Consider the following 22,837-nt stretch of genomic DNA (forward strand, 5'->3'; position numbering starts at 1 on the left):
GGGCAGTCAGGGGCATGGGTGTGGATAGGGATCGGGGCAGTCAGGGGAGAGGGAGCAAGTGGGGTTGGATAGGTGGTGGAGTCCCGGTGGGCGATTAGGGGCAGGGGTCCCGGGAGGGGGCGGTCAGGGGACAAGGACTGTTGGATGTGTCGGCGGTTCTGAGGGGGGCAGGAAGTGGGAGAGGGTGAATAGGAGGCGGGTGTCAGGCTGTTTGGGGAGGCACAGCCTTCCCTACCGGCCCTCCATACAGTTTGTAATGCCAAGGTGGCCCTCGGGCTAGAAAGTTTGCGCACCCCTGCCCTATAACCACATCATAGCACAGTGCCCTGCATCTCAGTTCCTTTCAGGTCTGGAGACAGACCACAGAGCAAAAACAAGGAAGATACTCCAGAATTTACACCTCCCAAGTTATATAGCACAATCCACCCTGTCTGCTCATAAGGGACCCAATCCTGCAAAGTGCTAAGTGTCTTATTCCCATTCATTGGGAGCTGATGGTGCTCCAAAACTCACAGGATGAAACTTGCAAAAAAAAAAATCAAACACCTTATAAGTGCGTCTGCTACCCCACAAAAAAAAATAAAATAAAATAAAACAAAACCAAACACAGTTAAGCAATGAGTGACTGACCTGTTCCAGGAACAGATTTCTCAATAAACATCTTCTATACTGAATATTTGACAAAATTTTACTGTATAAAATCCACACAATTTAGACTGCTACTAAAACTATCCTAACAATACAAAAAGCTGTACTAGACAATCCCCTCCATTGCTCACCTGTTTTTGAGATGTGCTTCCAGCTCACATCGTTGCATTACCTCCTGACATACTGAAGAAAAGGGACACAAAACAAACAATTTATCTAACAGTTTATGAACGAGAATACTGGATTTTTTGCAGAGTTTAAAATGGAGCCTTTTTCGATCCAATGGACAGAAATCCTTCTCCTGCAAAAAGTTCCTTAGGCACTTGTAGCAGAATGTGTGTCCACAAGGGGTGTCTAACGGCTGCAACAAAGGCTGAAGGCAAATATGGCAGACCAAGTCATCATCCACTTCATTCTGATAGTTGTACAAATGATTCTCCCTTGTCCAATGTTGCTGGCCACATTCAAAACACAGAGGGTTCAAGGAGGAAGTCTGCTCTACTGAAACCATCTCATCATTTGTAGTACCCATTGTACAACATATGGTGCAGGTTTTGTTTCTTCATCAGTTAGACTTGTTGTGTAGTCTTGATTTTTTACAGTAAGGTGACTTATTCTTATGCTCGTTAATGAAAGTTCATTTTTCTGCAACATACAAGAAAATTAAAGTTATTCACGCTGTGCTACAAATGAGCAATATGAAAACACTGTTTAGAACAGTTTAAATTGTTCCAGTTTATCAAAATATTTATTAAAAATGCCCCAATTAGATTAATGGATATAAATTTTATTTTTCTTTCCAGAAATCCATCATAAAAGGGTTACAATGAAACAAACCCATAACACTAATTTTGTATTACAATAGAAACATTTTATTGCTACGTAACAGCTGTAATGTAATACAATTCCAATTATTGTGTAGCTTTTGCCTCCAAGAGGATTGTGGGTTAACAGCAAGGATACTATGTTATATTATTTTAGATTAAAACAAAACAATTAGTTTTACTAACTAACACAAATATATTCCACTGTGAACTGAGGTTATGAGGCCAATTAATCAAATGTATACTCTAAAACATGAAGAAAGGAATTTCTTCAGCAACCTCAATAGCTGCTCAGTCTGTGGCATCCCATTAACAAAATACTGTTCACATGCCACATTGTGCCTATACGTTCTTAATTAGTGGATTACTGCACATTGAGGGTAACTAATTCTACCCAATATTATACATTTGATTCAAAATGTAGTAAAAGGCCGGGAAAAAGGTATGGTGTAAACTGATCATAAATTGTGCATAACTATTGACACCACACAATCAATATGTTTGCTTTTACATCTAATGAAGTTAAACATAGCACACTCACATAGAAAGAATTTACACCTAACTAGGATACTCAAATGTCAGTCAAAGTCAATATTTAGTCCTTGCTTATTATGAGATTTATTTTCCAAACCTTAAGCATGTTAACTTTATTAATAAATAATGAGATATACATGGCCAGGGAACTACACAGCCTAGTCACCCTATCACAGAAGTTTCAGTTCTACAGTAGACCTAAAGTTCATACAAATACCGATTGGGCTCCTCACCAATTCTTATTCCAATTTTCTCTCCCTTTACAAAAAAATAAATAATAATTACTTCTGCCTCCAAGTAGCTTTGTGACTATAAATGTTTTTATTTATAAAACAAATCTAATGTATTTTAGGCTTTTTATTTCTCTAAACAGCTGTTAGTCCTTCAAGATTTTCCTGCATTGCAAAAACTTTTTTTTTCCTTTTTGCTAGACTGCACATTCTAACCTCACACAGCGGAACACAAGACTTTGGGCACATTTTGCAAGGATTATGATATTCTTTGATGCAAAAAGGATTCAATAGCAATTTGTAATCCAGGATTCTATACTGCTGTGGAAATTGATGCTCCTCATTGCCCTATCTTGTAGTAGATAATGTGCACCTTTGGCAAAGGATTTCATGAGGGAATAGGATAACAGTTTTTTGTTACTAGTGACAGTGAATGCAGAACTAGATGACATGGAAACCAGCCTTCAATATATTACGCAAGAAATCTGACAAAAAATTTGACAAGGAACCTTGTGTCTAGGGCCTCTCTCTATACAGAATCTAATTCCCTTAACTTTACGTCCACACTGGTCATTAAAATAATATAGAAGGTGTGGGACTTTCCTAAGGACTGCTCTCTACACATAAAATCAGTAAAAAAATAAATGTTCTAGAAAATGTAGTGTGACAGACCCAGACAGACCATTTCCCAGTCTTGAAAGGATCCATTCCCTCCATGGCTAGTGAAAGCCATTATTCAGTATCCTGTAGCCAGCATGACTATGTACAACTGCTGAAATGTCTCCTAGAATTATAGTATTAACTAAAAAAAACTGCAAACAAGTGGAAAAAAAGCTGTAGGGGGGAAAAAAAAGGAAGTGTTCTGACTTTGTCTTTCAACACATATAATTCACCAGAAAATAAGTCTCCTGGGATTTTTGTGAGACAGCAGAATAGCGCAGGTGGTACCCTTGTTGCTATAATAAAATGCCTTGTCCCTTAGGCAACTGCCTGTGACTGGATATCCAACCGTGCAAAAAATATTTAGCAAGTTCTTTTTTGTCTAAAATTGGTCTTATTTATGGGTCTTTTGGTTCTGATTTACTGATATAACTACAATTCTCAGTCAATCGTCTCAAATTCCTGAAGTGGCTTGAAATGTTGTCTGTTTCGGGTTTTTCTGGGGGGGAACTAGATTCAAATGCCATGATTTTCACCTTTTTTTCTGGAACAATACTATAAAACATTAATAGTACAAACAACAGCTGTGCCCTCCCTCACATTAGTGTACTGTCCCCTTCATGCATGACAAAGAACAGACTCTATTATTTCACAATTTAAAGACGACTATGTATTTCTGAATGAATGCCTGGAAGAATTTAAACTAGCCTGGTTCAAAATTTCACATTAAGAAATTGGAGGATTAGTTCTTAATAATTATTTATCATTTTTAAAACTGTACAACAGATTTTTCCCTGATCCCAAAATACAAAAAATTTTTAAAATTAACTGTTTTACATTCTCAGTTCCTCTTAAAAGTTTCACATCCCAGAGTTTCCAGTTACATGTGCTACTCTGCACCTTTTCTTTCAACAAAAGGAAAGACCAACGAGTACCCTCTCAATGACTGCCACCGTTACTCCTTTGCTGTACTCAGTGGCCTCCCTGCATGGCATCAGCTTCTCTCCAAGACTGAAACGATCCAGCTTTCATTGCTATATAACTAACTGATATAACAATTTATTTTGGTATGGACATTTGCTCATTGAATATCATGTATATAAAACCAATCAAACGATATCCAATTGAAAGCTATGAAACCAAACTGATAGTAAAAAAATAACCAGCTCTGTTCCGCCTTGTTCCAGGGCTGTTCTATGCTGGCCTGTTCCCGCAGCCTCAGGGCTTCTCTAAATTGGGCTGGCTACCAACAGCCCTAAGGTGCTACTCTACTTTCTGAGGCATAGAGATGCCCTCTTTCCCCAGCAGCTCTGGGTAGGGAAGGTGTAGGAGTTACTATGGAGGCTTTACTCAACCAGCAGTGCCTAAATATAGGGCATTCTAATGCAACCAGATTGAGGAAATCTGTTCCGGCAGGGTGATGCATAGCTGCTCTAACACAGCCCAAGAGATAGCTAGATGAAATAATAACTACATGAACAAATCACAACGCCTCATTCATCAACATGTTGGGTCACAGGATATGTTGACTAAGGACAATATATGTTATAAGAGTCTTTAAAGATTTCTGAATCCTCTTCTGTTCTGGTTCTTGTACTGCACCCATCACCATGCTAGCTGAGCACGAGGTAGCTGTTATTATATTTATTCTCCATAATTACATATGATTTTACATTTTCAAACCTTCATACAAATATAAAATAACCTTCATACCACCCAAAAGGTACAGGTAAGCACCACCCCTGTATTGTGTAGATGACGAAACAGGGAGAGGTTTAATCACTTGCCCCAAACTACAGCAGAGCCAAGATTAAAAATTAGAAATTCCTGGTGTCATAGTTTCAGGGTAACCACACCTGTATCCCCCTACTCAGTGAGTCCACTCCCGGAGTGCCCAATCAGGTCTCCAGCCATCACCTCTCTCTGGGCAGGCACTCTTGTCCCACTCCCTTTTGACTGGGGGCTTTACAGGCTGCAAAGGTCCCTGCCTTACACTGTGATACCACCAGCAAGCTGGTCTGCCTAAAGACCAATGTCACCCACACACCTCCTGCGTGTGGTGCTCTGTCCCATCTAGGGGCACTGAGACCAATTAGAGAGAGATTAATGAGTCTGCTCTACAGCCTTAGCTAACAGAAGTATGGCTTTTATCTCATGCAGTAGAGGCTCATGCATTTAGCTCCAGAGGTCCCAGGTTCGATCCTGCTCACCGACAACCGGGGTCCGTCGGTGTTACACCAGCACCTGTCCTTTGCTTTATCTCCAAGGGCTGTGAACAGTGTACTGCCAGCAGTTACAAATTACCACACAGCTCTTTCTAGGCAAACGCCTTTATTCTTATGGTAAAAGCATTACAGAGAAAACATTTAAAAAAAAATCAAAGCACACTAAAAGCTTACCAGAGGTCACCATTAGTCTTATAGGGCTACAGTAGGCCAAAGTCTTTGCAATCCTTCTGCAAGGGTTGGGGCCCCCCTTGGACAGAAGGCCCTGAGTCAGTTTAAACACAGCCTTTTGATATCAAAACTCCTTTCTCTTTGTTCGTCTCTGGAAAACCCAGTTTGAACCAGTATATGTGAGCCTCCTGAGTGCGTGGTACCTCTCTGGAGATATTTACAATCCTGAATTATTCATCTTAATCATCTGCCATTGTTTTTGATTTCTAGAGAAGCTGCAGTAGTCCTCCGCCCAGAGTTGCATACAATACCTGGCCCACAGTGACACACAAATCATTTATAAACTAAACACAATATGGTCCACACGTATATTGCATGGGATTGCATTATCTGTCACACCTAGTTCCCAGTGCAATGTTCAGTCCAATATCATGCTTACCAGTAAATACAGTAACTAATTTGGTGACTCTGATAGCTGTTTCAAGTAGGCAATAGTATGACTAGATAATTAGAGATGGCAGAAACGCTTCCATATTTAATCTCATCATATTTTTCATGACAAACATCTGGTGCTGTCATAAATATAAAGGGAAGGGTAAACACCTTTAAAATCCCTCCTGTCCAGAGGAAAAGCCCTTTCACCTGTAAAGGGTTAAGAAGCTAGGATAACCTCGCTGGCACCTGACCAAAATGACCAATGAGGAGACAAGATACTTTCAAAGCTGGAGCGGGGGAGAAACAAAGCTTCTGGGTCTGTCTGTGTGATGCTTTTGCCGGGGACAGAACAGGAATGGAGTCTTAGAATTTAGTAAGTAATCTAGCTAGATATGCGTTAGATTAGGGTTTCTTTAAATGGCTGAGAAAATAAGCTGTGCTGAATGGAATGGATATTCCTGTCTTTGTGTCTTTTTGTAACTTAAGGTTTTGCCTAGAGGGAGTCTCTATGTTTTGAATCTAATTACCCTGTAAGGTATTTACCATCCTGATTTTACAGAGGTGATTCTTTTTACTTTTTCTTCTATTAAAATTCTTCTTGTAAGAAACTGAATGCTTTTTTCATTGTTCTTAAGATCCCAGGGTTTGGGTCTGTGGTCACCTATGCAAATTGGTGAGGATTTTTATCAAACCTTTGCCAGGAAGGGGGGTGCAAGGTTTTGGTGAGGATTTTGGGGGGAAAGACGTTTCCAAACGACTTTTTCCCAATAATAAACCTGGTCAGACGTTTGGTGGTGGCAGCGAAAGTCCAAGGGCAAAAGGTAAAATAGTTTGTACCTTGGGGAAGTTTTAACCTAAGCTGGTAAAAGTAAGCTTAGGAGGTTTTCATGGAGGCCCCCACATCTGTACCCTAGAGTTCAGAGTGGGGAAGGAACCTTGATAGGTGCTATAGAATAAGAGCAGTGCTCCATGTCAATTCCCACTGCCTACATTGCCTGTCAGCCGACTCAGCAGGTACAGCTTCTGTTTTTATTATTGAAAATATACAGTAAAAATACCCATGTAAATGAAGCAGAACTAGAAACAATACTCTGATGGCTTTATAAGGTCTGTATTAATGATTCAGATATCTGGGGCTTCATTATATTCATATGCAGGAAAACAGATTTTAAAAGTAATTTTAAAGTAATCCTGTAAGATTTTACTCTGAAAATACTAAAAGTTTATCCCAATTCTAACTTTGGGTATTTATTATTACTAATTATTATTATTTGTATGGAGCATAGGAGCCCCAGTCATGGCCCAGGACCCCATTGTGCTAGGTGCAGTACAATCACAGAAGAAAAAGACAGTCCCTGCCCCCAAAGAGTAAGTATAAGAAAATATACAACAAATGGATACAGATAAAGTGACTGGGCAGTATAAGGAAACAATGGGACAATATTGATCAGCATGATAGGTTGTGGTCTCAGCACACCAGCAGCTTAACCATTGTCAAATTTTTTGTAGGATATAAACTATTAAAATGCTGTGATGCCACAGGAAGGTGTCTGGTAAGTCAAAAATCAATAACTTTGCTGGAGAGGCAGAAGTGCTGACCAAAGCCCTGGCAGATTTCTGTTAAAGGTCTTTTTATCCAACATGCACATTTTCAGACTGACGTTCAGCCCTATCGTATCCAGGAAAATTAAAATATTAAGTTCACAAGAATAAGCAGGCCTTTTGTATTCAAGCAAATAAAATTACATCCCAATGGTAAGTTTTGTATATGGCCAAAATTATACCAGAACCAAACAATGCTGGGCTCAAACTACTGTCATCGATTTACATTGTCTTTTCCACCTACTCTAAGTATCTACTTTCCATAAAAACAATGCCCATATAATAATTATACTTTACAATTAAATCTGTGCTCATAGTAGACTGCATTTGGACAGTGCATCGACTTCAGAAAATTTCAGGAACATACTGCAGACAATGCTTTTGTTTTTATGCTTCAGGAATTCAGTTTTAAGGTTTTTAAATAAGTCACATCTCTAGGAAAAGTACTTTTAGCTACTTCAGCAGGAAGGCAGTTTTACTGGGTAACAAATGAAGGATCACCTAAATCTGGTGAATGCAGATTATGGAAGAGTCAACACTACGGAAACTTGCATTTCATATTTGTGGTGTGCTACGTTTCCATAGTAACAAAGAGCTACAGGCTTTAATTACAGCAGCTCCTTTAAACAGAGGTCTCTTGCAAGGACACCTGCTGTATGTTTTCTTATAAAAAGCTAAGACTCTGGAATAATTGGATCAATGCAATATCATTGTAACTTTACATTCTGTGATCCACTTGTCTAGACTGATAGGATCCAAGTAGTGATCCTATCAACTAAAGGAAAAGATGCACGGGAAGGAGAAGCAGGTACACTCTAAATCAGGGGTGGGCAAACTATGGCCCGCGGGCTGCATCCAGCCTGTCAGACCTTTTAATCCGACCTTTGAGCTCCCGCCGGGGAGCAGGGTCAGGGGCTTGCCCCGCTCTGGGCTCTAGCCAGGGAGTGGGGTCTGGGGCTTGCCCCACTCTGCGCGTGCTGTGGCTCCATGTGGCTTCTGGAAGCAGCGACATGTCCCCCTCCAGCTCCTACACACAGGGGCAGCCACGCGGCTCTGCGCGCTGCCCCGTCCGCAGGCTCTGCAGCTCCCATTGGCCAGGAACTGTGGCCAATGGGAGCTGCAGGGGTGGTGCCTGTGGATGGGACACCGCGCAGAGCGGCCTGGCTGGCGCTGCGCCTCTGCGTAAGAGCCGGAAGGGGGACGTGCTGCTGCTTCCAGGAGCTGCTTTAGGTAAGTGCTACCTAGAGTCTGCACCCCAACCTCCTCCCACGACTCAACCCCCTGCCCCAGTCTGGTACCCCTTCCATACCCTGAACCCCTCATTTCTGGCTCTACCCTGGAACCTGCACCCCCAGCCCAGAGCTTGTACCCCCTCCCACACCCCAATACCCTGACTCGCAGCCTGGAGACCACTCCCATACTCTGAACCCCTCTGCTCCATCTCCAGCCCGCAGCTACCTCCTGCACCCCAAACCCTTCATCCCTGGCCCCATACCAGAGCCTGCACCTCCAGCCGGAGCCCTCATCCCCCCCCACCTCAACCCCCCTGCCACACCCCAACCCCCAATTTCATGAGCATTCATGGCCCACCATACAATTTCCATACCCAGATGCTGCCCTCAGGCCAAAAAGTTTGCCCACTCCTGCTCTACATGAAAGTAGCTTGGAAGGTGCCAGAAAGGAACCCTATTAAACCGGGCAGCAACTACAAAAGACCAAATATTTAGCCAGAAGTATTTGTTCAAAGTGTGCAAAAATCATCAAGTGGCCACCTTCCACAACCCATTTAGTGGGAACACTCATTTTTGGCTCAGGAGCTTGCAGTAGACTTACTCTAGTCAAACAAATCTGAATGGAAACAGGAGAGATGAGGACTGGTACCTCATAGGACTCTTCAATGAAACGCCAAGCTCCTTATAACACATACAGAGACTACATCAGATAAGTCTCCGACTCAAAGAAAAGGAGAGATCAAAGAAGATAAATCTTTAATTTAAGACACACACACACACACATATATATATTTATATATTTATTAGATGTGGAAAATTTAGACCGAGCAAGAGACCCTCAAAAAGTTGGAGGAAAAGAGAAACCAAGATGTACAGTAGAATAAACAATGGTGTGAAAGCAGGGAACACCAAGTTATTTTTTTTAACACTTTGTCTATTTAATGCAAAAACACCAAACCCCACTTAGTGACAATCACCAAAATTATGTGCTCTCTCTCCTCCCTTTCAGAACCTACTTCACCCACTCCTGACTGAGGCAGGGAGCAAGAAACTCAGACAAAATTGTTCTAACACATGCAGGACTTCTTAGAAATTTAAAACTAACTCATTGCCGAGCAAGGACATAATATAGGGATTCTGGCACAGGGGTAATATGAGAAGCAAATTTGACTCACACAAGAAACCTAATAGCTGCATTCTGGACACACTGGAGAAAATACGTACAGAAACAAGAAGGCGGCCAACATACAGTACTTTATAAATAAAAAACAGTCAGCACATTTGTATTTAAAGCATGAACAAGTTTTTACGCCATTTATAGAAAACAAATGCTCTATCCAGGCTCTGTTATTGAAAACTCAAAACAAAATATTGTAGTTGTATAGAGTAAAAGTTCAGTCTAAAATATCAAAGTTTTCTAGAAAAGCAGGCCCAAGGTACTTTACACTAGTGCTTTGGACCAAATTAACAGCAGAATGACCTGAACTATATTAAAGACAATGACCATCTGTTGCTGTCAAATATTGAATTTCAGTAGATCAACTTAAAAAGCAAAGCAAACCTGCATACCAGAATCAGACATAAAATACAAATATATTTTGGTGTCATCTGCATAACAGTGAAATATTATCTCAAAGCCTTTAAATAATGGCAGAATATTCTGAAAATGCATAAAGAACTAGAGAGAAGTACAGAACCCCAAGAGATGTTCTACATACCAGTAGTCATAGTTGGACATATATTCAGGATCCACAAGTGTTTAAAAATTCTTTACATTAAAAAAAATCACATCAAAACAAGGATGTAAGAGTTCAAACTAAGACCGTAAACATTCAAGGAGCAATGGGTTTCTATCTTTTTCATACCTGTATTGAGACCCCATGCTACAACACAAAAATATTATGGGAGCTCCCTCCCATTAACCAGGAAGAAAGGGAAATGGTTGTGAACCCTTGCTTATGACTCCCAGGTTCAAAACCCACATTACAGTGTAATAGTCAGGATATCAAAAGCCAAGCTGGCTATTCTGTGGCCATAATAATCATATGCCATAATGCCAAAATAAATATGCAGAACTTTACAGACCTTACCCATGGCTTCTATTATACCATGAAAATAAAACACAAACTTGCCATAAACACAGAGTGTATACCAGAGGGACCTATGGATGTGTCACCATTATACTTCAGACAGATGAAGCTAGTAGGTGATTTTTTCCCCTCTCTTCAGCACTCTGCTGTGTTCTATCAGGAAGAAGAGTAAAGTACATTACTTTTGAAATAACAGACTCAATTTCATCTAATAAGGAAAAAAAATCATTCAGGATTATACGTTCACCAAGTCTGAGACCAAAAATTGTTTGTTTTAAAAACAAAGCTTTTTTTTTTTTTTTTTTGGTACAAGACTGCAAAATTTAAATAACCTGATTGCTCTCTTAGTTGAAAAAACAATTTCCCCAAGCTTAAGTAATTCAGCTAAACATGGCTTTTCTCCAAAGTATAGAAAAGCACCAACACAACCTTTGATTAACATCACTGTAAGCGGTAGGATTTTATGTCTGAGGAAAAAAAAATTAGTATGCCTGCAGTCAAGAAATTAACAGCAAGGGGATAATTAGCCAGACCGCTTCTTTCCTACTGATTGACTGAATTGCAGAGGGAGGCAGAGAGTGAAAATGTTGCTTATCCATGCATTTATTTTCTACAAGACAATCTATCTAACAGCTTTTCACATTTGGGTTGCCCTTTCTGTTTGGAGAGATTAAAACAGCAGAAAGCCATCAATCAAGAAGCTAAACCTTCTATAAAGCCCATTCCCATGTATCCTGTTCCCAAATGACAGCTTCCACAGAAAAGCAGAACAACTTTAACTACATTAAACATAATGGGCTCCTGGCTACCCAGAATGTAACATACAAAAGACATGATTTGATTAAATTATATAGATTTTTAAAAGTCAGAGGCAGGTGAGAGAAATAAAAAGTGAAGTGTGGCTATATTCCCTTTTCATCTTGCTTGAGAGGTGTCTTAATTGGAGAGCAAGCCCCCATCACATCAGTATCCTAAGGGTCTAAATGAAGACATCCCCAAGGAGATAACTATCTTGGAGCTACCCTGGAGAGAGGGTCAAGGTCTCAGCAGCCACAAGAGGTGAACCCAAAACAGGCAGAAAATAAAGGGAGGGTGGGGGGAAAAGAAAGAATCAATTGCTACCTGCAAGTTCCCCCAGTGGAAGTAGATTCCAGAGTAAGAGTTTTTAGGGTGTCTGTAGGCAGAAACAGGAAACCTGACCCTTCAGACAAACTTACACCACCTTCCATGACAGACACCTACCTCCTTTTTGGCTTCCCCTTCTCTGCCAGTCAGTCAAAGTCTGGATGGCAGTGGGAGTTGAAATTATTTTGTGAGGCAGATTATGCTCAGTAACAAGCTCTTTGGCTCAGTAAAAGGATAAGGAAACTGGGTAAAATATATGATCAAATGTAAAAGAACACTTATCTAAAATGGAGAATTTCTAAGGAGATCTAAACCGGACAGGTGGGAACTCTTGGTTCTGCCCACTCTTCTTTGTGTGAAGGATGGACTCTTGAGATAAAGCAAGGAGATAGTTTTTACAAATGGCTCAGCCCTTGGCAGGGAAAAGGAAGGCCATAGCTCTCCGTCAACAGGCAGGGGGAATCAATATATCATAGGTTACCAAACATTCTCAGAGAAGTGCAGGAAATACTTCCAACCGCAAAGCGTAAGGCACTTTATGCTATGAAGGAGAAGTGTGAGGGGTTATAGAAAGGGAACAAAAGGCATCCTGGGGGACTTGAAGCTTCAGTCACTTGCATCAACTGGCTAAAGGCCATCACTAGCAAGCACTTAAACTGGCCTACAGTCATAACAAAGGAATGCTTCTCCAGAGATCTGGAGACTATTTACTTATTCCCAGTGCACGGTAAATATTACCAGGATGGAGGCAGCTCTTAAAAAATAAATTTACCTTCTTATGTTTTCATGGCAGACTTATCTATACTCTAATTAGCCTACGTCGAGTAAGAGCTGAAAATTAGCATTTGAGTTGCACAGAATGACTGTATTAACTGCAGAGTTATTCCATTTAGTCTGCAGCACAGTGTGATTGTATTAGAGCTAATGAGTTGTGCTACATGCCCTGGTGGATCAGTCACCTCAAGTTAAAAACTACCAACACACTGAAGTTATGAGGTTTTAATGTGTGGATGGGATTTAAGTTGGGGTAACATCTGAGTTAACACTGCAATAAAGACAAACCTCTAGATGGTGGTTGGTCACACCTGAGTTAGATCAACTGAAGTGCTCAGACCCAGGTGCAGATCAAGCGAGTTAACTGCAGTGAAGACATACCAAATGGGTGTTGCTGTAATATAACCAAGTTCATATAGTAAAATAGTGCATGAACAGACAAGAGAGGAAAAATAAATTAGAAATCTGTATCAAGACATCCCCTGACAACGGCCCAACCCAGCACCTCTAAAGTCAATGCAAGGTTTGTCATTGGTTTCAATGGGAGCAGGACTGGCTCCACTTTAGGTCCCAAACCTGCACCGGATGGATGTCTCCTGCACAGAGCCTCACGAAAGTCAACAGGGCTCTGCACAAGAGCTGGGGTCCACTCATGAGGATTCACAATGCAGCCTCTGGTTTTCCTTGGTTTTTAGTTCTTCTGAATGATTTTCCATTCACTTCAAAGCACCACAGAAGTTTCAGAATGTCACAGGTTTTAGCAGTTGGTATACTACAGAAACTACAGACCTTTCTGCAAAATTTAAATCCAGAATGCCATGGAAAACACTGGATGCCCTGGTTATGAGTAACTGGACATTCTTATACCACCTAGTTTTAAGTAAAAATCTTTATTGCATGCAAAAGAAATTCTAAGGACAAAAATACAACACTTAAAATAAACAGATACTTATGTGATACAAATCTATACAGTAATAACTTGCAACTTGTGAAAGAAGGCTCAGATGGTTGGGACATGTACACTGTATGGAAGATGGGAGACATGCTAAGTAAGCATTGAACTGGGTACCCGAGAAAGAACAGAGAAAATGAGCAAGGCCAAGGAAGAACTGGCAGAAAACAGTGACAGAGAATATTGAATGCGGTGGCATCACCTGGGAAGAGCTACTACAATTAACAAGCGACTGTAATCAGTGAAGGAACTGGACTGCCCAATGTGTCAGCATCACAGGAGGAACTAAGGTCTAACACATATCTGATATAAATCTATCCAATCTACTCAGTAGTAACTTAGAATCATAGAATACCAGGGTTGGAAGGGACCTCAGGAGGTCATCTAGTCCAACCCCCTGCTCAAAGCAGGACCAATCCCCAATTTTTGCCCCAGCTCCCAAATGGCCCCCTCAAGGATTGAACTCACAACTCCTGGGTTTAGCAGGACAATGCTCAAACCACTGAGTTATCCCTTCCCTACAACTTGCTACATTTAGTGAATATTATGAGACACCCATAAAACTTTCTTTTAATTAAATATTGTGTTTAGAAAGATAAACAGCTCTTTATATATATATATATATATATATATATATATATATATATTTACACACAAACACCCCTACCCCACCCACTTTATCCAGGATTTTAAGAATAGAATTCACACAGAAATTAAATCTCTGTGTGGATATATCCAAAAGAGACAAAGAATATACAAATTAAGATAACATTGCATTTGTATCAGTCAAAAACTGGGCATAATACACTTTCTTACTCCAGTCTTTGTAAGCACATTTCATGGCCGTGGAATTAGAGAGACTTGTAAGGAGCATTTGTTGGATAGAACTGTTTTTCTTAAATCCATTTCCATATCCATTCTATGTCTTAAAGCTTTTTAGTTCTACACCCTTAAAATCCTATTCCAGTCACCATCTTGGCTGGTTGCAATTAAAATAAATAGTAATCCTGGGGTCATCAGGATCCACAGAACAGCAAGGTTCTCTCAATGGTATGTAGTACGTTAAACAGTACATACACTGGAGTGGGAAGTTTGTCCAGTACAGTACATCCCTTGTATCCTACAAGAGTGTTCTTGGGAACAAAGTATTTCTGTATTTCAGCAAGAGGTTATTGAAATACAGTAGAGCAGTGGTTTTCAAACTTTTTTTCTTGTGATCCAGTTGAAGAAAATTGTTAATGCCCATGACCCAACGGAGCTGGGGATGAAGGGGTGAGGGCTGCAGGGTGGGGCTGGCAATGAGTGGTTCAGGGTGTGGGAGGGGGGCTCTGGGCTGGGGGAGCAGGCTCTGGGGTGGGGCTGGCAATGAGTGGTTCAGGGTATGGGAGGGGGGCTCTGGGGTGGGGCCAGGGATGAGGGGTTTGGAGTGCAGGAGGGGGCTCCGGGTTTGGGGGGAGGTCAGGGCTGGGGCAGGGGATTGGGGCATGGGGTTGGGGTGTGGGCTTACCTCAGGCAACTCCCGGGCAACGGCGCAGCTAAGGCAGGCTTCCTGCGTGTCCTGGCACCGTGACCGCACTGTGCCCCAGAAGTGGCCAGCAGCAGGTCCAGCTCCTAGGTGGAGGCACGCAAGTGGCTCTGCGCAGCTCTCGCCCACAGGCACCGAGCCCCCCAGCTCCCATTGGCTGGTTCCCAGCCAATGGGAGTGCAGAGCCGGTGCTTGGGGCGGGGGCAGTGCATGGAGCCCCATGGGGCCCCCCCGCCTAGTAGCTGGACCTGCTGCTGGCTGCTTCCGGGGCACAGCATGGTGTCAGAACAGGTAGGAACTAGCCTGCCTTAGCTGGGCAGCACCGCCGACGGGACTTTTAACGGCCCAGTCAGCCGTGCGGATCAGAGCTGCCGTGACCCAATCCCTTCCAATCCGTGACCTTGTACTGGGTCACGACCTGCAGTTTGAAAACCACTGCAGTAGAGGGTTCAAGTGTAACTGCGAGCAAAGATGTACAGTGTTACCATAATACAGCAACTTAACAGAACAGATTCTGATACACATTCTAGGTTTACTCTTAAACTTGCATGGCAGTCTGGAGCCAGATGTTAAATAACTTGTTTCCACTTGATCACATGGAAGGAAAGCCCAATTTTCAAAACACTGGACACAGAAGGAAAGAATAATCAGTCCTACATGCCAGCAACATCTCTGTTCACTTTTCTTGGAAGTCTAGCTCTTTTTTTTTTGGTTAAAACTTAAAGACACAATAGAACATGAGCATGAAAGTGAAAATTACTACTTTGTAATTAAACAGTAGTCAGACTTCATTTCATACAGATGTACAGAAGCCATAACAAGTTTTAGGAAAACCAGAGAAAAAAGTGAATTACAAAAATGAGTAATAAGTACTAATGCAAAACACTAAAATAATTTCACCTAATTACTGGTTCATAAAAGTGGTGTTGTTGTAGCCGTGTCGGTTCTTAGGATATTAGAGAGTCCAGGTGGATGAGGTAATATCTGTTATTGGACCAACTTCTGTTGGTGAGAGAGACAAGCTTTTCAGCTACATAGAGTTCTTCTCCAAACCTGAAGAAGAGCTCTGTGTAGCTCAAAAGCCTGTCTCTTTCACCAGCAGAAGTTGGTCCAATAAAAAAATATTACCTCACCCACCCTGGTTCATGCACGCAACAGATATGGACAAGTACTTCATCCCACGACTAAATATGGAAAAAAAATCTAACTGGGAAAAATCAAGGGGCTCTAATTTGGATTACAGCTGCAGAGTTAGCAAATGAGGGATGTATCATGCTATGATAACATTTACATTGAATGTCAGCCAAAATAGACAGAAGCCAAGATGTTAAAAAATGGATGCCTATGGTTAGGAGCCTGAAACCATGTTTAAGATCCTAAATAAACTGCTGGATTTTCAGAAGTGCCAAGGTCCCTGCAGCTCCCTTTTACTTCACTGGGAACTGCTGGCTCCTCAGCACTTGAAAAATCAGGCCACTTATTTAAAAAGCCTAACTTCATGCATGCATATTTGAAATTCTTGGTCAATGCTCCAATGACAGAGAGAGAATGCGTGAAGACAGTCAATAATATGGGGAAGCAGTCAGCCCTTTCCTCCTTCCTCCTATAGTCTTCTAGGCATTCTTAAATTTGGCACTGCAGATTCTAACAAGGATACTTTGGACTATACTCCCCCTATGCTATTTGCCCAGTTCCTAAGGGCTATGTCACAACTTCCAGACCTACTTTGGGTACTCATGGTTATGGTCTTGAAGCATGGTACTACAGGATGCAATACTTCTGAAAGCAGTTCTTTAAGAAATTACATTCTATCATTGGAAATAACCTGCCTATGTGCACGTAAGACACACAGGGTTGGAAATTCAAACTTTTCTTGACAGGGTAGGTTGGCATAAAGATAAAATTCTAACTCATACTTCTTTCTAAAGTCTATAGAATTTTCTCCCCATCCCAAGCTAAATGTTCCAAAATCTTTTTGTAACAAATAAGATACCTACACAAAGTAATATTTTGCATGTCTATCAAGATCTCAGTGTGAATGCAGTGCAGATTAGAAATGGGAATGGAGCTTTTCAGTGGTAGATTACTTTTTCAAAAATCCAGATCTGGTAGTGACTCAGGGCTGCCACCATCTCACAGAAACTCAGTACCTTGTGTGACATGAGTCTCACTCCAGTCCCCAAAGGACAAGTGGAGCCTTTCCACACAATTCACCCACAAATGACAGCCTCGCTAGCAAAAAAAAAAAAAAAAAAGCCACATAGTAACTGATTATGGAAAATTAACTACTTTCAGTTCTCACCCTTCTAGGTGGCCTCTTCCTGGTCAGATTTAAGGCATGTTGGCAGGCAGTATGAGGAAATCTGCATTGCTGCTGCCCAAACTGTTCCTGTTCTGTGAAGAGACAGAGAACTTCAGTCTCATAGGCTGTCAGTCATCAGCTTTATAATAATTAATTTGCAGGTCGAACTTTGTTAACCCAGAGTTAAGGTTCAGCAGAAATAACACTAACCTTTTGGAAAATGTTCTTAAAGGATTGCCACACTTTTAAAAGTAAAAAACAAAAAACCCTGAATTTTAGTAGCTCTGGAAACCAAAAATTAACATTGCACTTTAAAATTAACCATCTAAGAACTAGAGATGTAAAACCCACCTTTGTCCATCAAGAATACACAATTTCATTTAATCAGTAACATAACTAATTGGTTTCAGAGGAACAGCCGTGTTAGTCTGTATTCGCAAAAAGAAAAGGAGTACTTGTGGCACCTTAAAAAGAAAAGGAGTACTTGTGGCACCTTAGAGACTAACCAATTTATTTGAGCATGAGCTTTCGTGAGCTACAGCTCACTTCATCAGATGTTTACCGTGGAAACTGCAGCAGACTTTATATACACACAGAGAATATGAAACAATACCTCCTCCCACCCCACTGTCCTGCTGGTAATAGCTTATCTAAAATGATCAACAGGTGGGCCATTTCCAGCACAAAGCCAGGTTTTCTCACCCTCCACCCCCCCACACAAATTCACTCTCCTGCTGGTGCTAGCCCATCCAAAGTGACAACTCTTTACAAAATCAAGTCGGGCTATTTCCTGCATAGATCAAGGTTTTCTCACATCCCCCCCACCCCCATACACACACAAACTCACTCTCCTGCTGGTAATAGCTCATCTAAACTGACCACTCTCCAAATTTAAATCCAAGTTAAACCAGAACATCTGGGGGGGGGGGGGTAGGAAAAAACAAGAGGAAACAGGCTACCTTGCATAATGACTTAGCCACTCCCAGTCTCTATTTAAGCCTAAATTAATAGTATCCAATTTGCAAATGAATTCCAATTCAGCAGTTTCTCGCTGGAGTCTGGATTTGAAGTTTTTTTGTTTTAAGATAGCGACCTTCATGTCTGTGATTGCGTGACCAGAGAGATTGAAGTGTTCTCCGACTGGTTTATGAATGTTATAATTCTTGACATCTGATTTGTGTCCATTTATTCTTTTACGTAGAGACTGTCCAGTTTGACCAATGTACATGGCAGAGGGGCATTGCTGGCACATGATGGCATATATCACATTGGTGGATGTGCAGGTGAACGAGCCTCTGATAGTGTGGCTGATGTTATTAGGCCCTGTGATGGTGTCCCCTGAATAGATATGTGGGCACAATTGGCAACGGGCTTTGTTGCAAGGATAAGTTCCTGGGTTAGTGGTTCTGTTGTGTGGTATGTGGTTGTTGGTGAGTATTTGCTTCAGGTTGCGGGGCTGTCTGTAGGCAAGGACTGGCCTGTCTCCCAAGACTTGTGAGAGTGTTGGGTCATCCTTTAGGATAGGTTGTAGATCCTTAATAATGCGTTGGAGGGGTTTTAGTTGGGGGCTGAAGGTGACCGCTAGTGGCGTTCTGTTATTTTCTTTGTTAGGCCTGTCCTGTAGTAGGTAACTTCTGGGAACTCTTCTGGCTCTATCAATCTGTTTCTTCACTTCTGCAGGTGGGTATTGTAGTTGTAAGAAAGCTTGACAGAGATCTTGTAGGTGTTTGTCTCTGTCTGAGGGGTTGGAGCAAATGCGGTTGTATCGCAGAGCTTGGCTGTAGACGATGGATCGTGTGGTGTGGTCAGGGTGAAAGCTGGAGGCATGCAGGTAGGAATAGCGGTCAGTAGGTTTCCGGTATAGGGTGGTGTTTATGTGGCCATTGTTTATTAGCACTGTAGTGTCCAGGAAGTGGATCTCTTGTGTGGACTGGACCAGGCTGAGGTTGGTGGTGGGATGGAAATTGTTGAAATCATGGTGGAATTCCTCAAGGGCTTCTTTTCCATGGGTCCAGATGATGAAGATGTCATCAATATAGCGCAAGTAGAGTAGGGGCTTTAGGGGACGAGAGCTGAGGAAGCGTTGTTCTAAATCAGCCATAAAAATGTTGGCATACTGTGGGGCCATGCGGGTACCCATAGCAGTGCCGCTGATCTGAAGGTATACATTGTCCCCAAATGTGAAATAGTTATGGGTAAGGACAAAGTCACAAAGTTCAGCCACCAGGTTAGCCGTGACATTATCGGGGATAGTGTTCTTGACGGCTTGTAGTCCATCTTTGTGTGGAATGTTGGTGTAGAGGGCTTCTACATCCATAGTAGCCAGGATGGTGTTATCAGGAAGATCACCGATGGATTGAAGTTTCCTCAGGAAGTCAGTGGTGTCTCGAAGGTAGCTGGGAGTGCGGGTAGCGTAGGGCCTGAGGAGGGAGTCTACATAGCCTGAGCTTTCGTGAGCACAGTGAGCTGTGGCTCACGAAAGCTCATGCTCAAATAAATTGGTTAGTCTCTAAGGTGCCACAAGTACTCCTTTTCTTTTAACATAACTAAGAACACTTTGTAGTAGAATACCTTACTCTCACTTGTAGTATATTAGAAGACATTTAATAAAAAAAAAAGGGTCAGAGAACCAGCCCTCTCTCTAATGACTATTCAGCTAAGGCAGCGTGAAGAGAACTTATTCCACCTGTGGTTAGGAAAAAAAATCCAGGGATTCTGAAAAGGACTTTAGTTGAATGATCTTGGGTCTTGTCTACAGACTAGAAACACTCTAAAACAGAAGAATAGCGTACTGTACTAAAAAGCCCCTTCTAGCCAAGCCACTTCCATTTCCGAGCTTCAAAACTGAGGACATCGGAAACACACAGACTTGCGGGCTGTCTACACAGACCAGTTTAACTAAAGGGCGTGATTTTAAACCACTGCAAAATCCTGTGTAGACACTTGTTTTGAAGAATTTCATCTCAGTTTAGCTTAAGTCAATTCCTTTCTGACTTAAGATAAAAGGAAATAAAGCATTATTAAAATATAATTGTCTATACACGATTTTGCATTGGTTTCACTAAAGCTTTTTTTAAAAATGATCTAAGTTAAACAAGTGCAACTTTCTCATGTAGACTAATTAATAGAGTCAGTATTTTTTTCATTCTTAATTTGAGTATGATATGATCTGTGAGATTGTTACAGTTCAAGGCCTGATCTCATAGTTTTTCTGTGTTGGGACTCCTGGACTTCAAATGGGAGTTTTGTATGGAAAAGGCAACAGGATAGAGAATTAACATGATGGCTCAAATACATTTCACTTGGGCTATCTTTTGGAGACCATAAATGTGATGATTTCACTATAAAGTATTGTTCCACATGAATTATTAATACGATTATTGTTGCATCACATTAAGTTTAATAAACAAATGATGCTAATTGTAAAGCTCCCAGACACACTCTTGGCCATTTTATTTTTCTGTAGTTTCTTCCATGTCAAAATGCTCCTTAGTTTAGTGATAGTTAAAACAATGGAAAACCATTGAACAAGGACTAGACTGAACGCAAGCCTGGGCAGTTGCAGGGGCCAAGGGGTTTCCCACAGGTCTGATAAACGCAGGGGCAAGGGATTGATTGGATCACAGGTGTGTGTGTGACACAGAAGCACCAGAAACACCTCAGAATGACAGGTTTCAGAGTAGCAGCCGATGAAGTGAGCTGTAGCTCACGAAGGCTTATGCTCAAATAAATTGGTTAGTCTCTAGGGTGCCACAAGTACTCCTTTTCTTTTTACCTCAGAATGAGACAGAGAAGGCAATAAGGAAGCCTCAGAGGAGCACTTGCAGCATGTCCCTGAGAAAAAGCTAAGAGAGCTTTGGAGAAGAGTGCTATCTGGACAGAAGTTTGGAACTGGGAGCAAAGAATCTGTATCCAGTTTGATTTCCACTTTGTCCAGGAAAACAGTACTTTATTTTATTTGTAAATAAAACAGGATTGCATCAAAGAAATACCTGACTCCATCATCAAGTTCTCTGCTTAACAGAAATAACCCACAAAAGTTTTGTGATAAAACTCCAAATTTTGGCTGCTTGTATCAAAAGGAATAACAGTATTATCTTCTGCAAGGATCTCCATTTGAAAATATCAAATATGATTGCTTCAAAATACAAAGCTAGGAGATATTGAATGGGTAATTTTTACTAGCAGGAAGTTCTGTAAGATGAACAGAATTAGAAAAAAAGAAAACTAAATAATAGAGGAATGCAGCTTTGTTTCAAAATGTCTTGATTTACTTTTCTTTTTAATTTAATAGTGCATCATTTTGAGTGAAGTTTTTAGGAGGTGATTCTTCACATCAAATTTTTGTATTTATTTTGCAATGGACAGAAAGCAAATGAAATCAAAACCTTTCTTCATAAAGTAGCTCAAATTACTAAATTAAAGTTTAACAATATTTCTATGCTGGCTACCGTGAAACCTTATGGATAACTGTATAGCGATTACTGTATGTATCCTAGGAGACCAAAGCGATCTTATGTTTAAAGACTTAATTCCCTACCCGAGTCCTAATACAAATCACATGGATCTATAAATAAAACAAGTAGCCTTGACAAAGGAGAAAGTTGACTTTTTATTTTGGGCCAGAATGTATGTTAACCTTCACTTATGGCTTATTATAAGCATATAGTTTCCTATTGCATATTACCGTCCTTCCCTCCCTGTGTCCCCCACTCTTTTCTTACTACAAGGTGCTAGAAATCTCTTTTTGGCTTCCTAAATTATATTATATATATATACACACACACACACACAGTTTTTTTAAAGAAACTTGGATTTTTCAAACCAGAGTGGCTAGAATTCTCTGATCTTAAAAATATATCTTGTGAAAATTACCAAAACGGTCTCCTGTTCTTAGAATCTAAATTCAGATTACTGACCAAACTGTCCAGCAAGATTATCCTGTAAAATACAACAACATGCAGAACCTAATAATTTAGGAAGGCATCTTCAAAAGTACATATTTTTTCAAAATGAAATAAAAGGGCATAAAACAGCTAATTTGAGACAGATCAGATTTGTGTAGATGTTACATCTTGTCTGAATATTTTGTGCATTTGAAACATGCAGCATTTGAAAATATTTCCTGTAATTCTTGTTTGTCAGGCACATCACTGGTTCTAACATAGATTATCTAATTGTAAGTCCAACCTCTGAAGCACAATTTCTTCAAAAATGCAGAACAGAACATAGGAAACACCCAGGTAGGATTTCTTACAAATCCTCTGCAGACAGAGAGGCAGACAGCAGAGAGGATGTATTGCAAAACCTGTGAACATAAAGCATGCCAGTACCCTTCCTTAATCTTTTTTAGTCACATATTTTTACCCTTTCATTTCAGAATTTTGACAGAAGTATAAACATACCTGCACAATATGAAGGAAAAGAAGAACATACATTGTTGTTCCCAATGGAGAAAGAGGATATCACATGACGACAGTGAACTTCAAGGGAAAAGGTTGTCAGCAT

At 40.9% G+C, this 22,837-nt stretch overlaps 1 protein-coding gene across 5 annotated transcripts in view; it reads right to left on the reverse strand.

The window, feature by feature from the left end:
- The window catches only part of LNX2 (ligand of numb-protein X 2), a 95,266-nt gene that overhangs the window by 39,081 nt on the left and 33,348 nt on the right, over positions 1 to 22,837 (reverse strand). For 2 of the 5 annotated variants that reach the window (XM_048846346.2, XM_048846327.2), the window contains exons 2-3: positions 17,330 to 17,421; positions 780 to 1,293 (exon numbers count right to left, since the gene is read on the reverse strand). In XM_048846346.2, coding sequence (XP_048702303.2) covers positions 780 to 1,180 — 401 coding nt within the window. In that variant the 5' untranslated portion in view covers positions 1,181 to 1,293; positions 17,330 to 17,421. Of the gene's footprint in view, positions 1 to 779; positions 1,294 to 17,329; positions 17,422 to 22,734; positions 22,835 to 22,837 lie in introns of those variants that run through there. The other 3 variants (XM_048846328.2, XM_048846338.2, XM_048846329.2) reach the window with 3 other exon arrangements.

The sequence above is a fragment of the Caretta caretta genome, chromosome 1 (genome assembly GCF_965140235.1).
Source record: "Caretta caretta isolate rCarCar2 chromosome 1, rCarCar1.hap1, whole genome shotgun sequence".
Taxonomy (NCBI): domain Eukaryota; kingdom Metazoa; phylum Chordata; order Testudines; family Cheloniidae; genus Caretta; species Caretta caretta.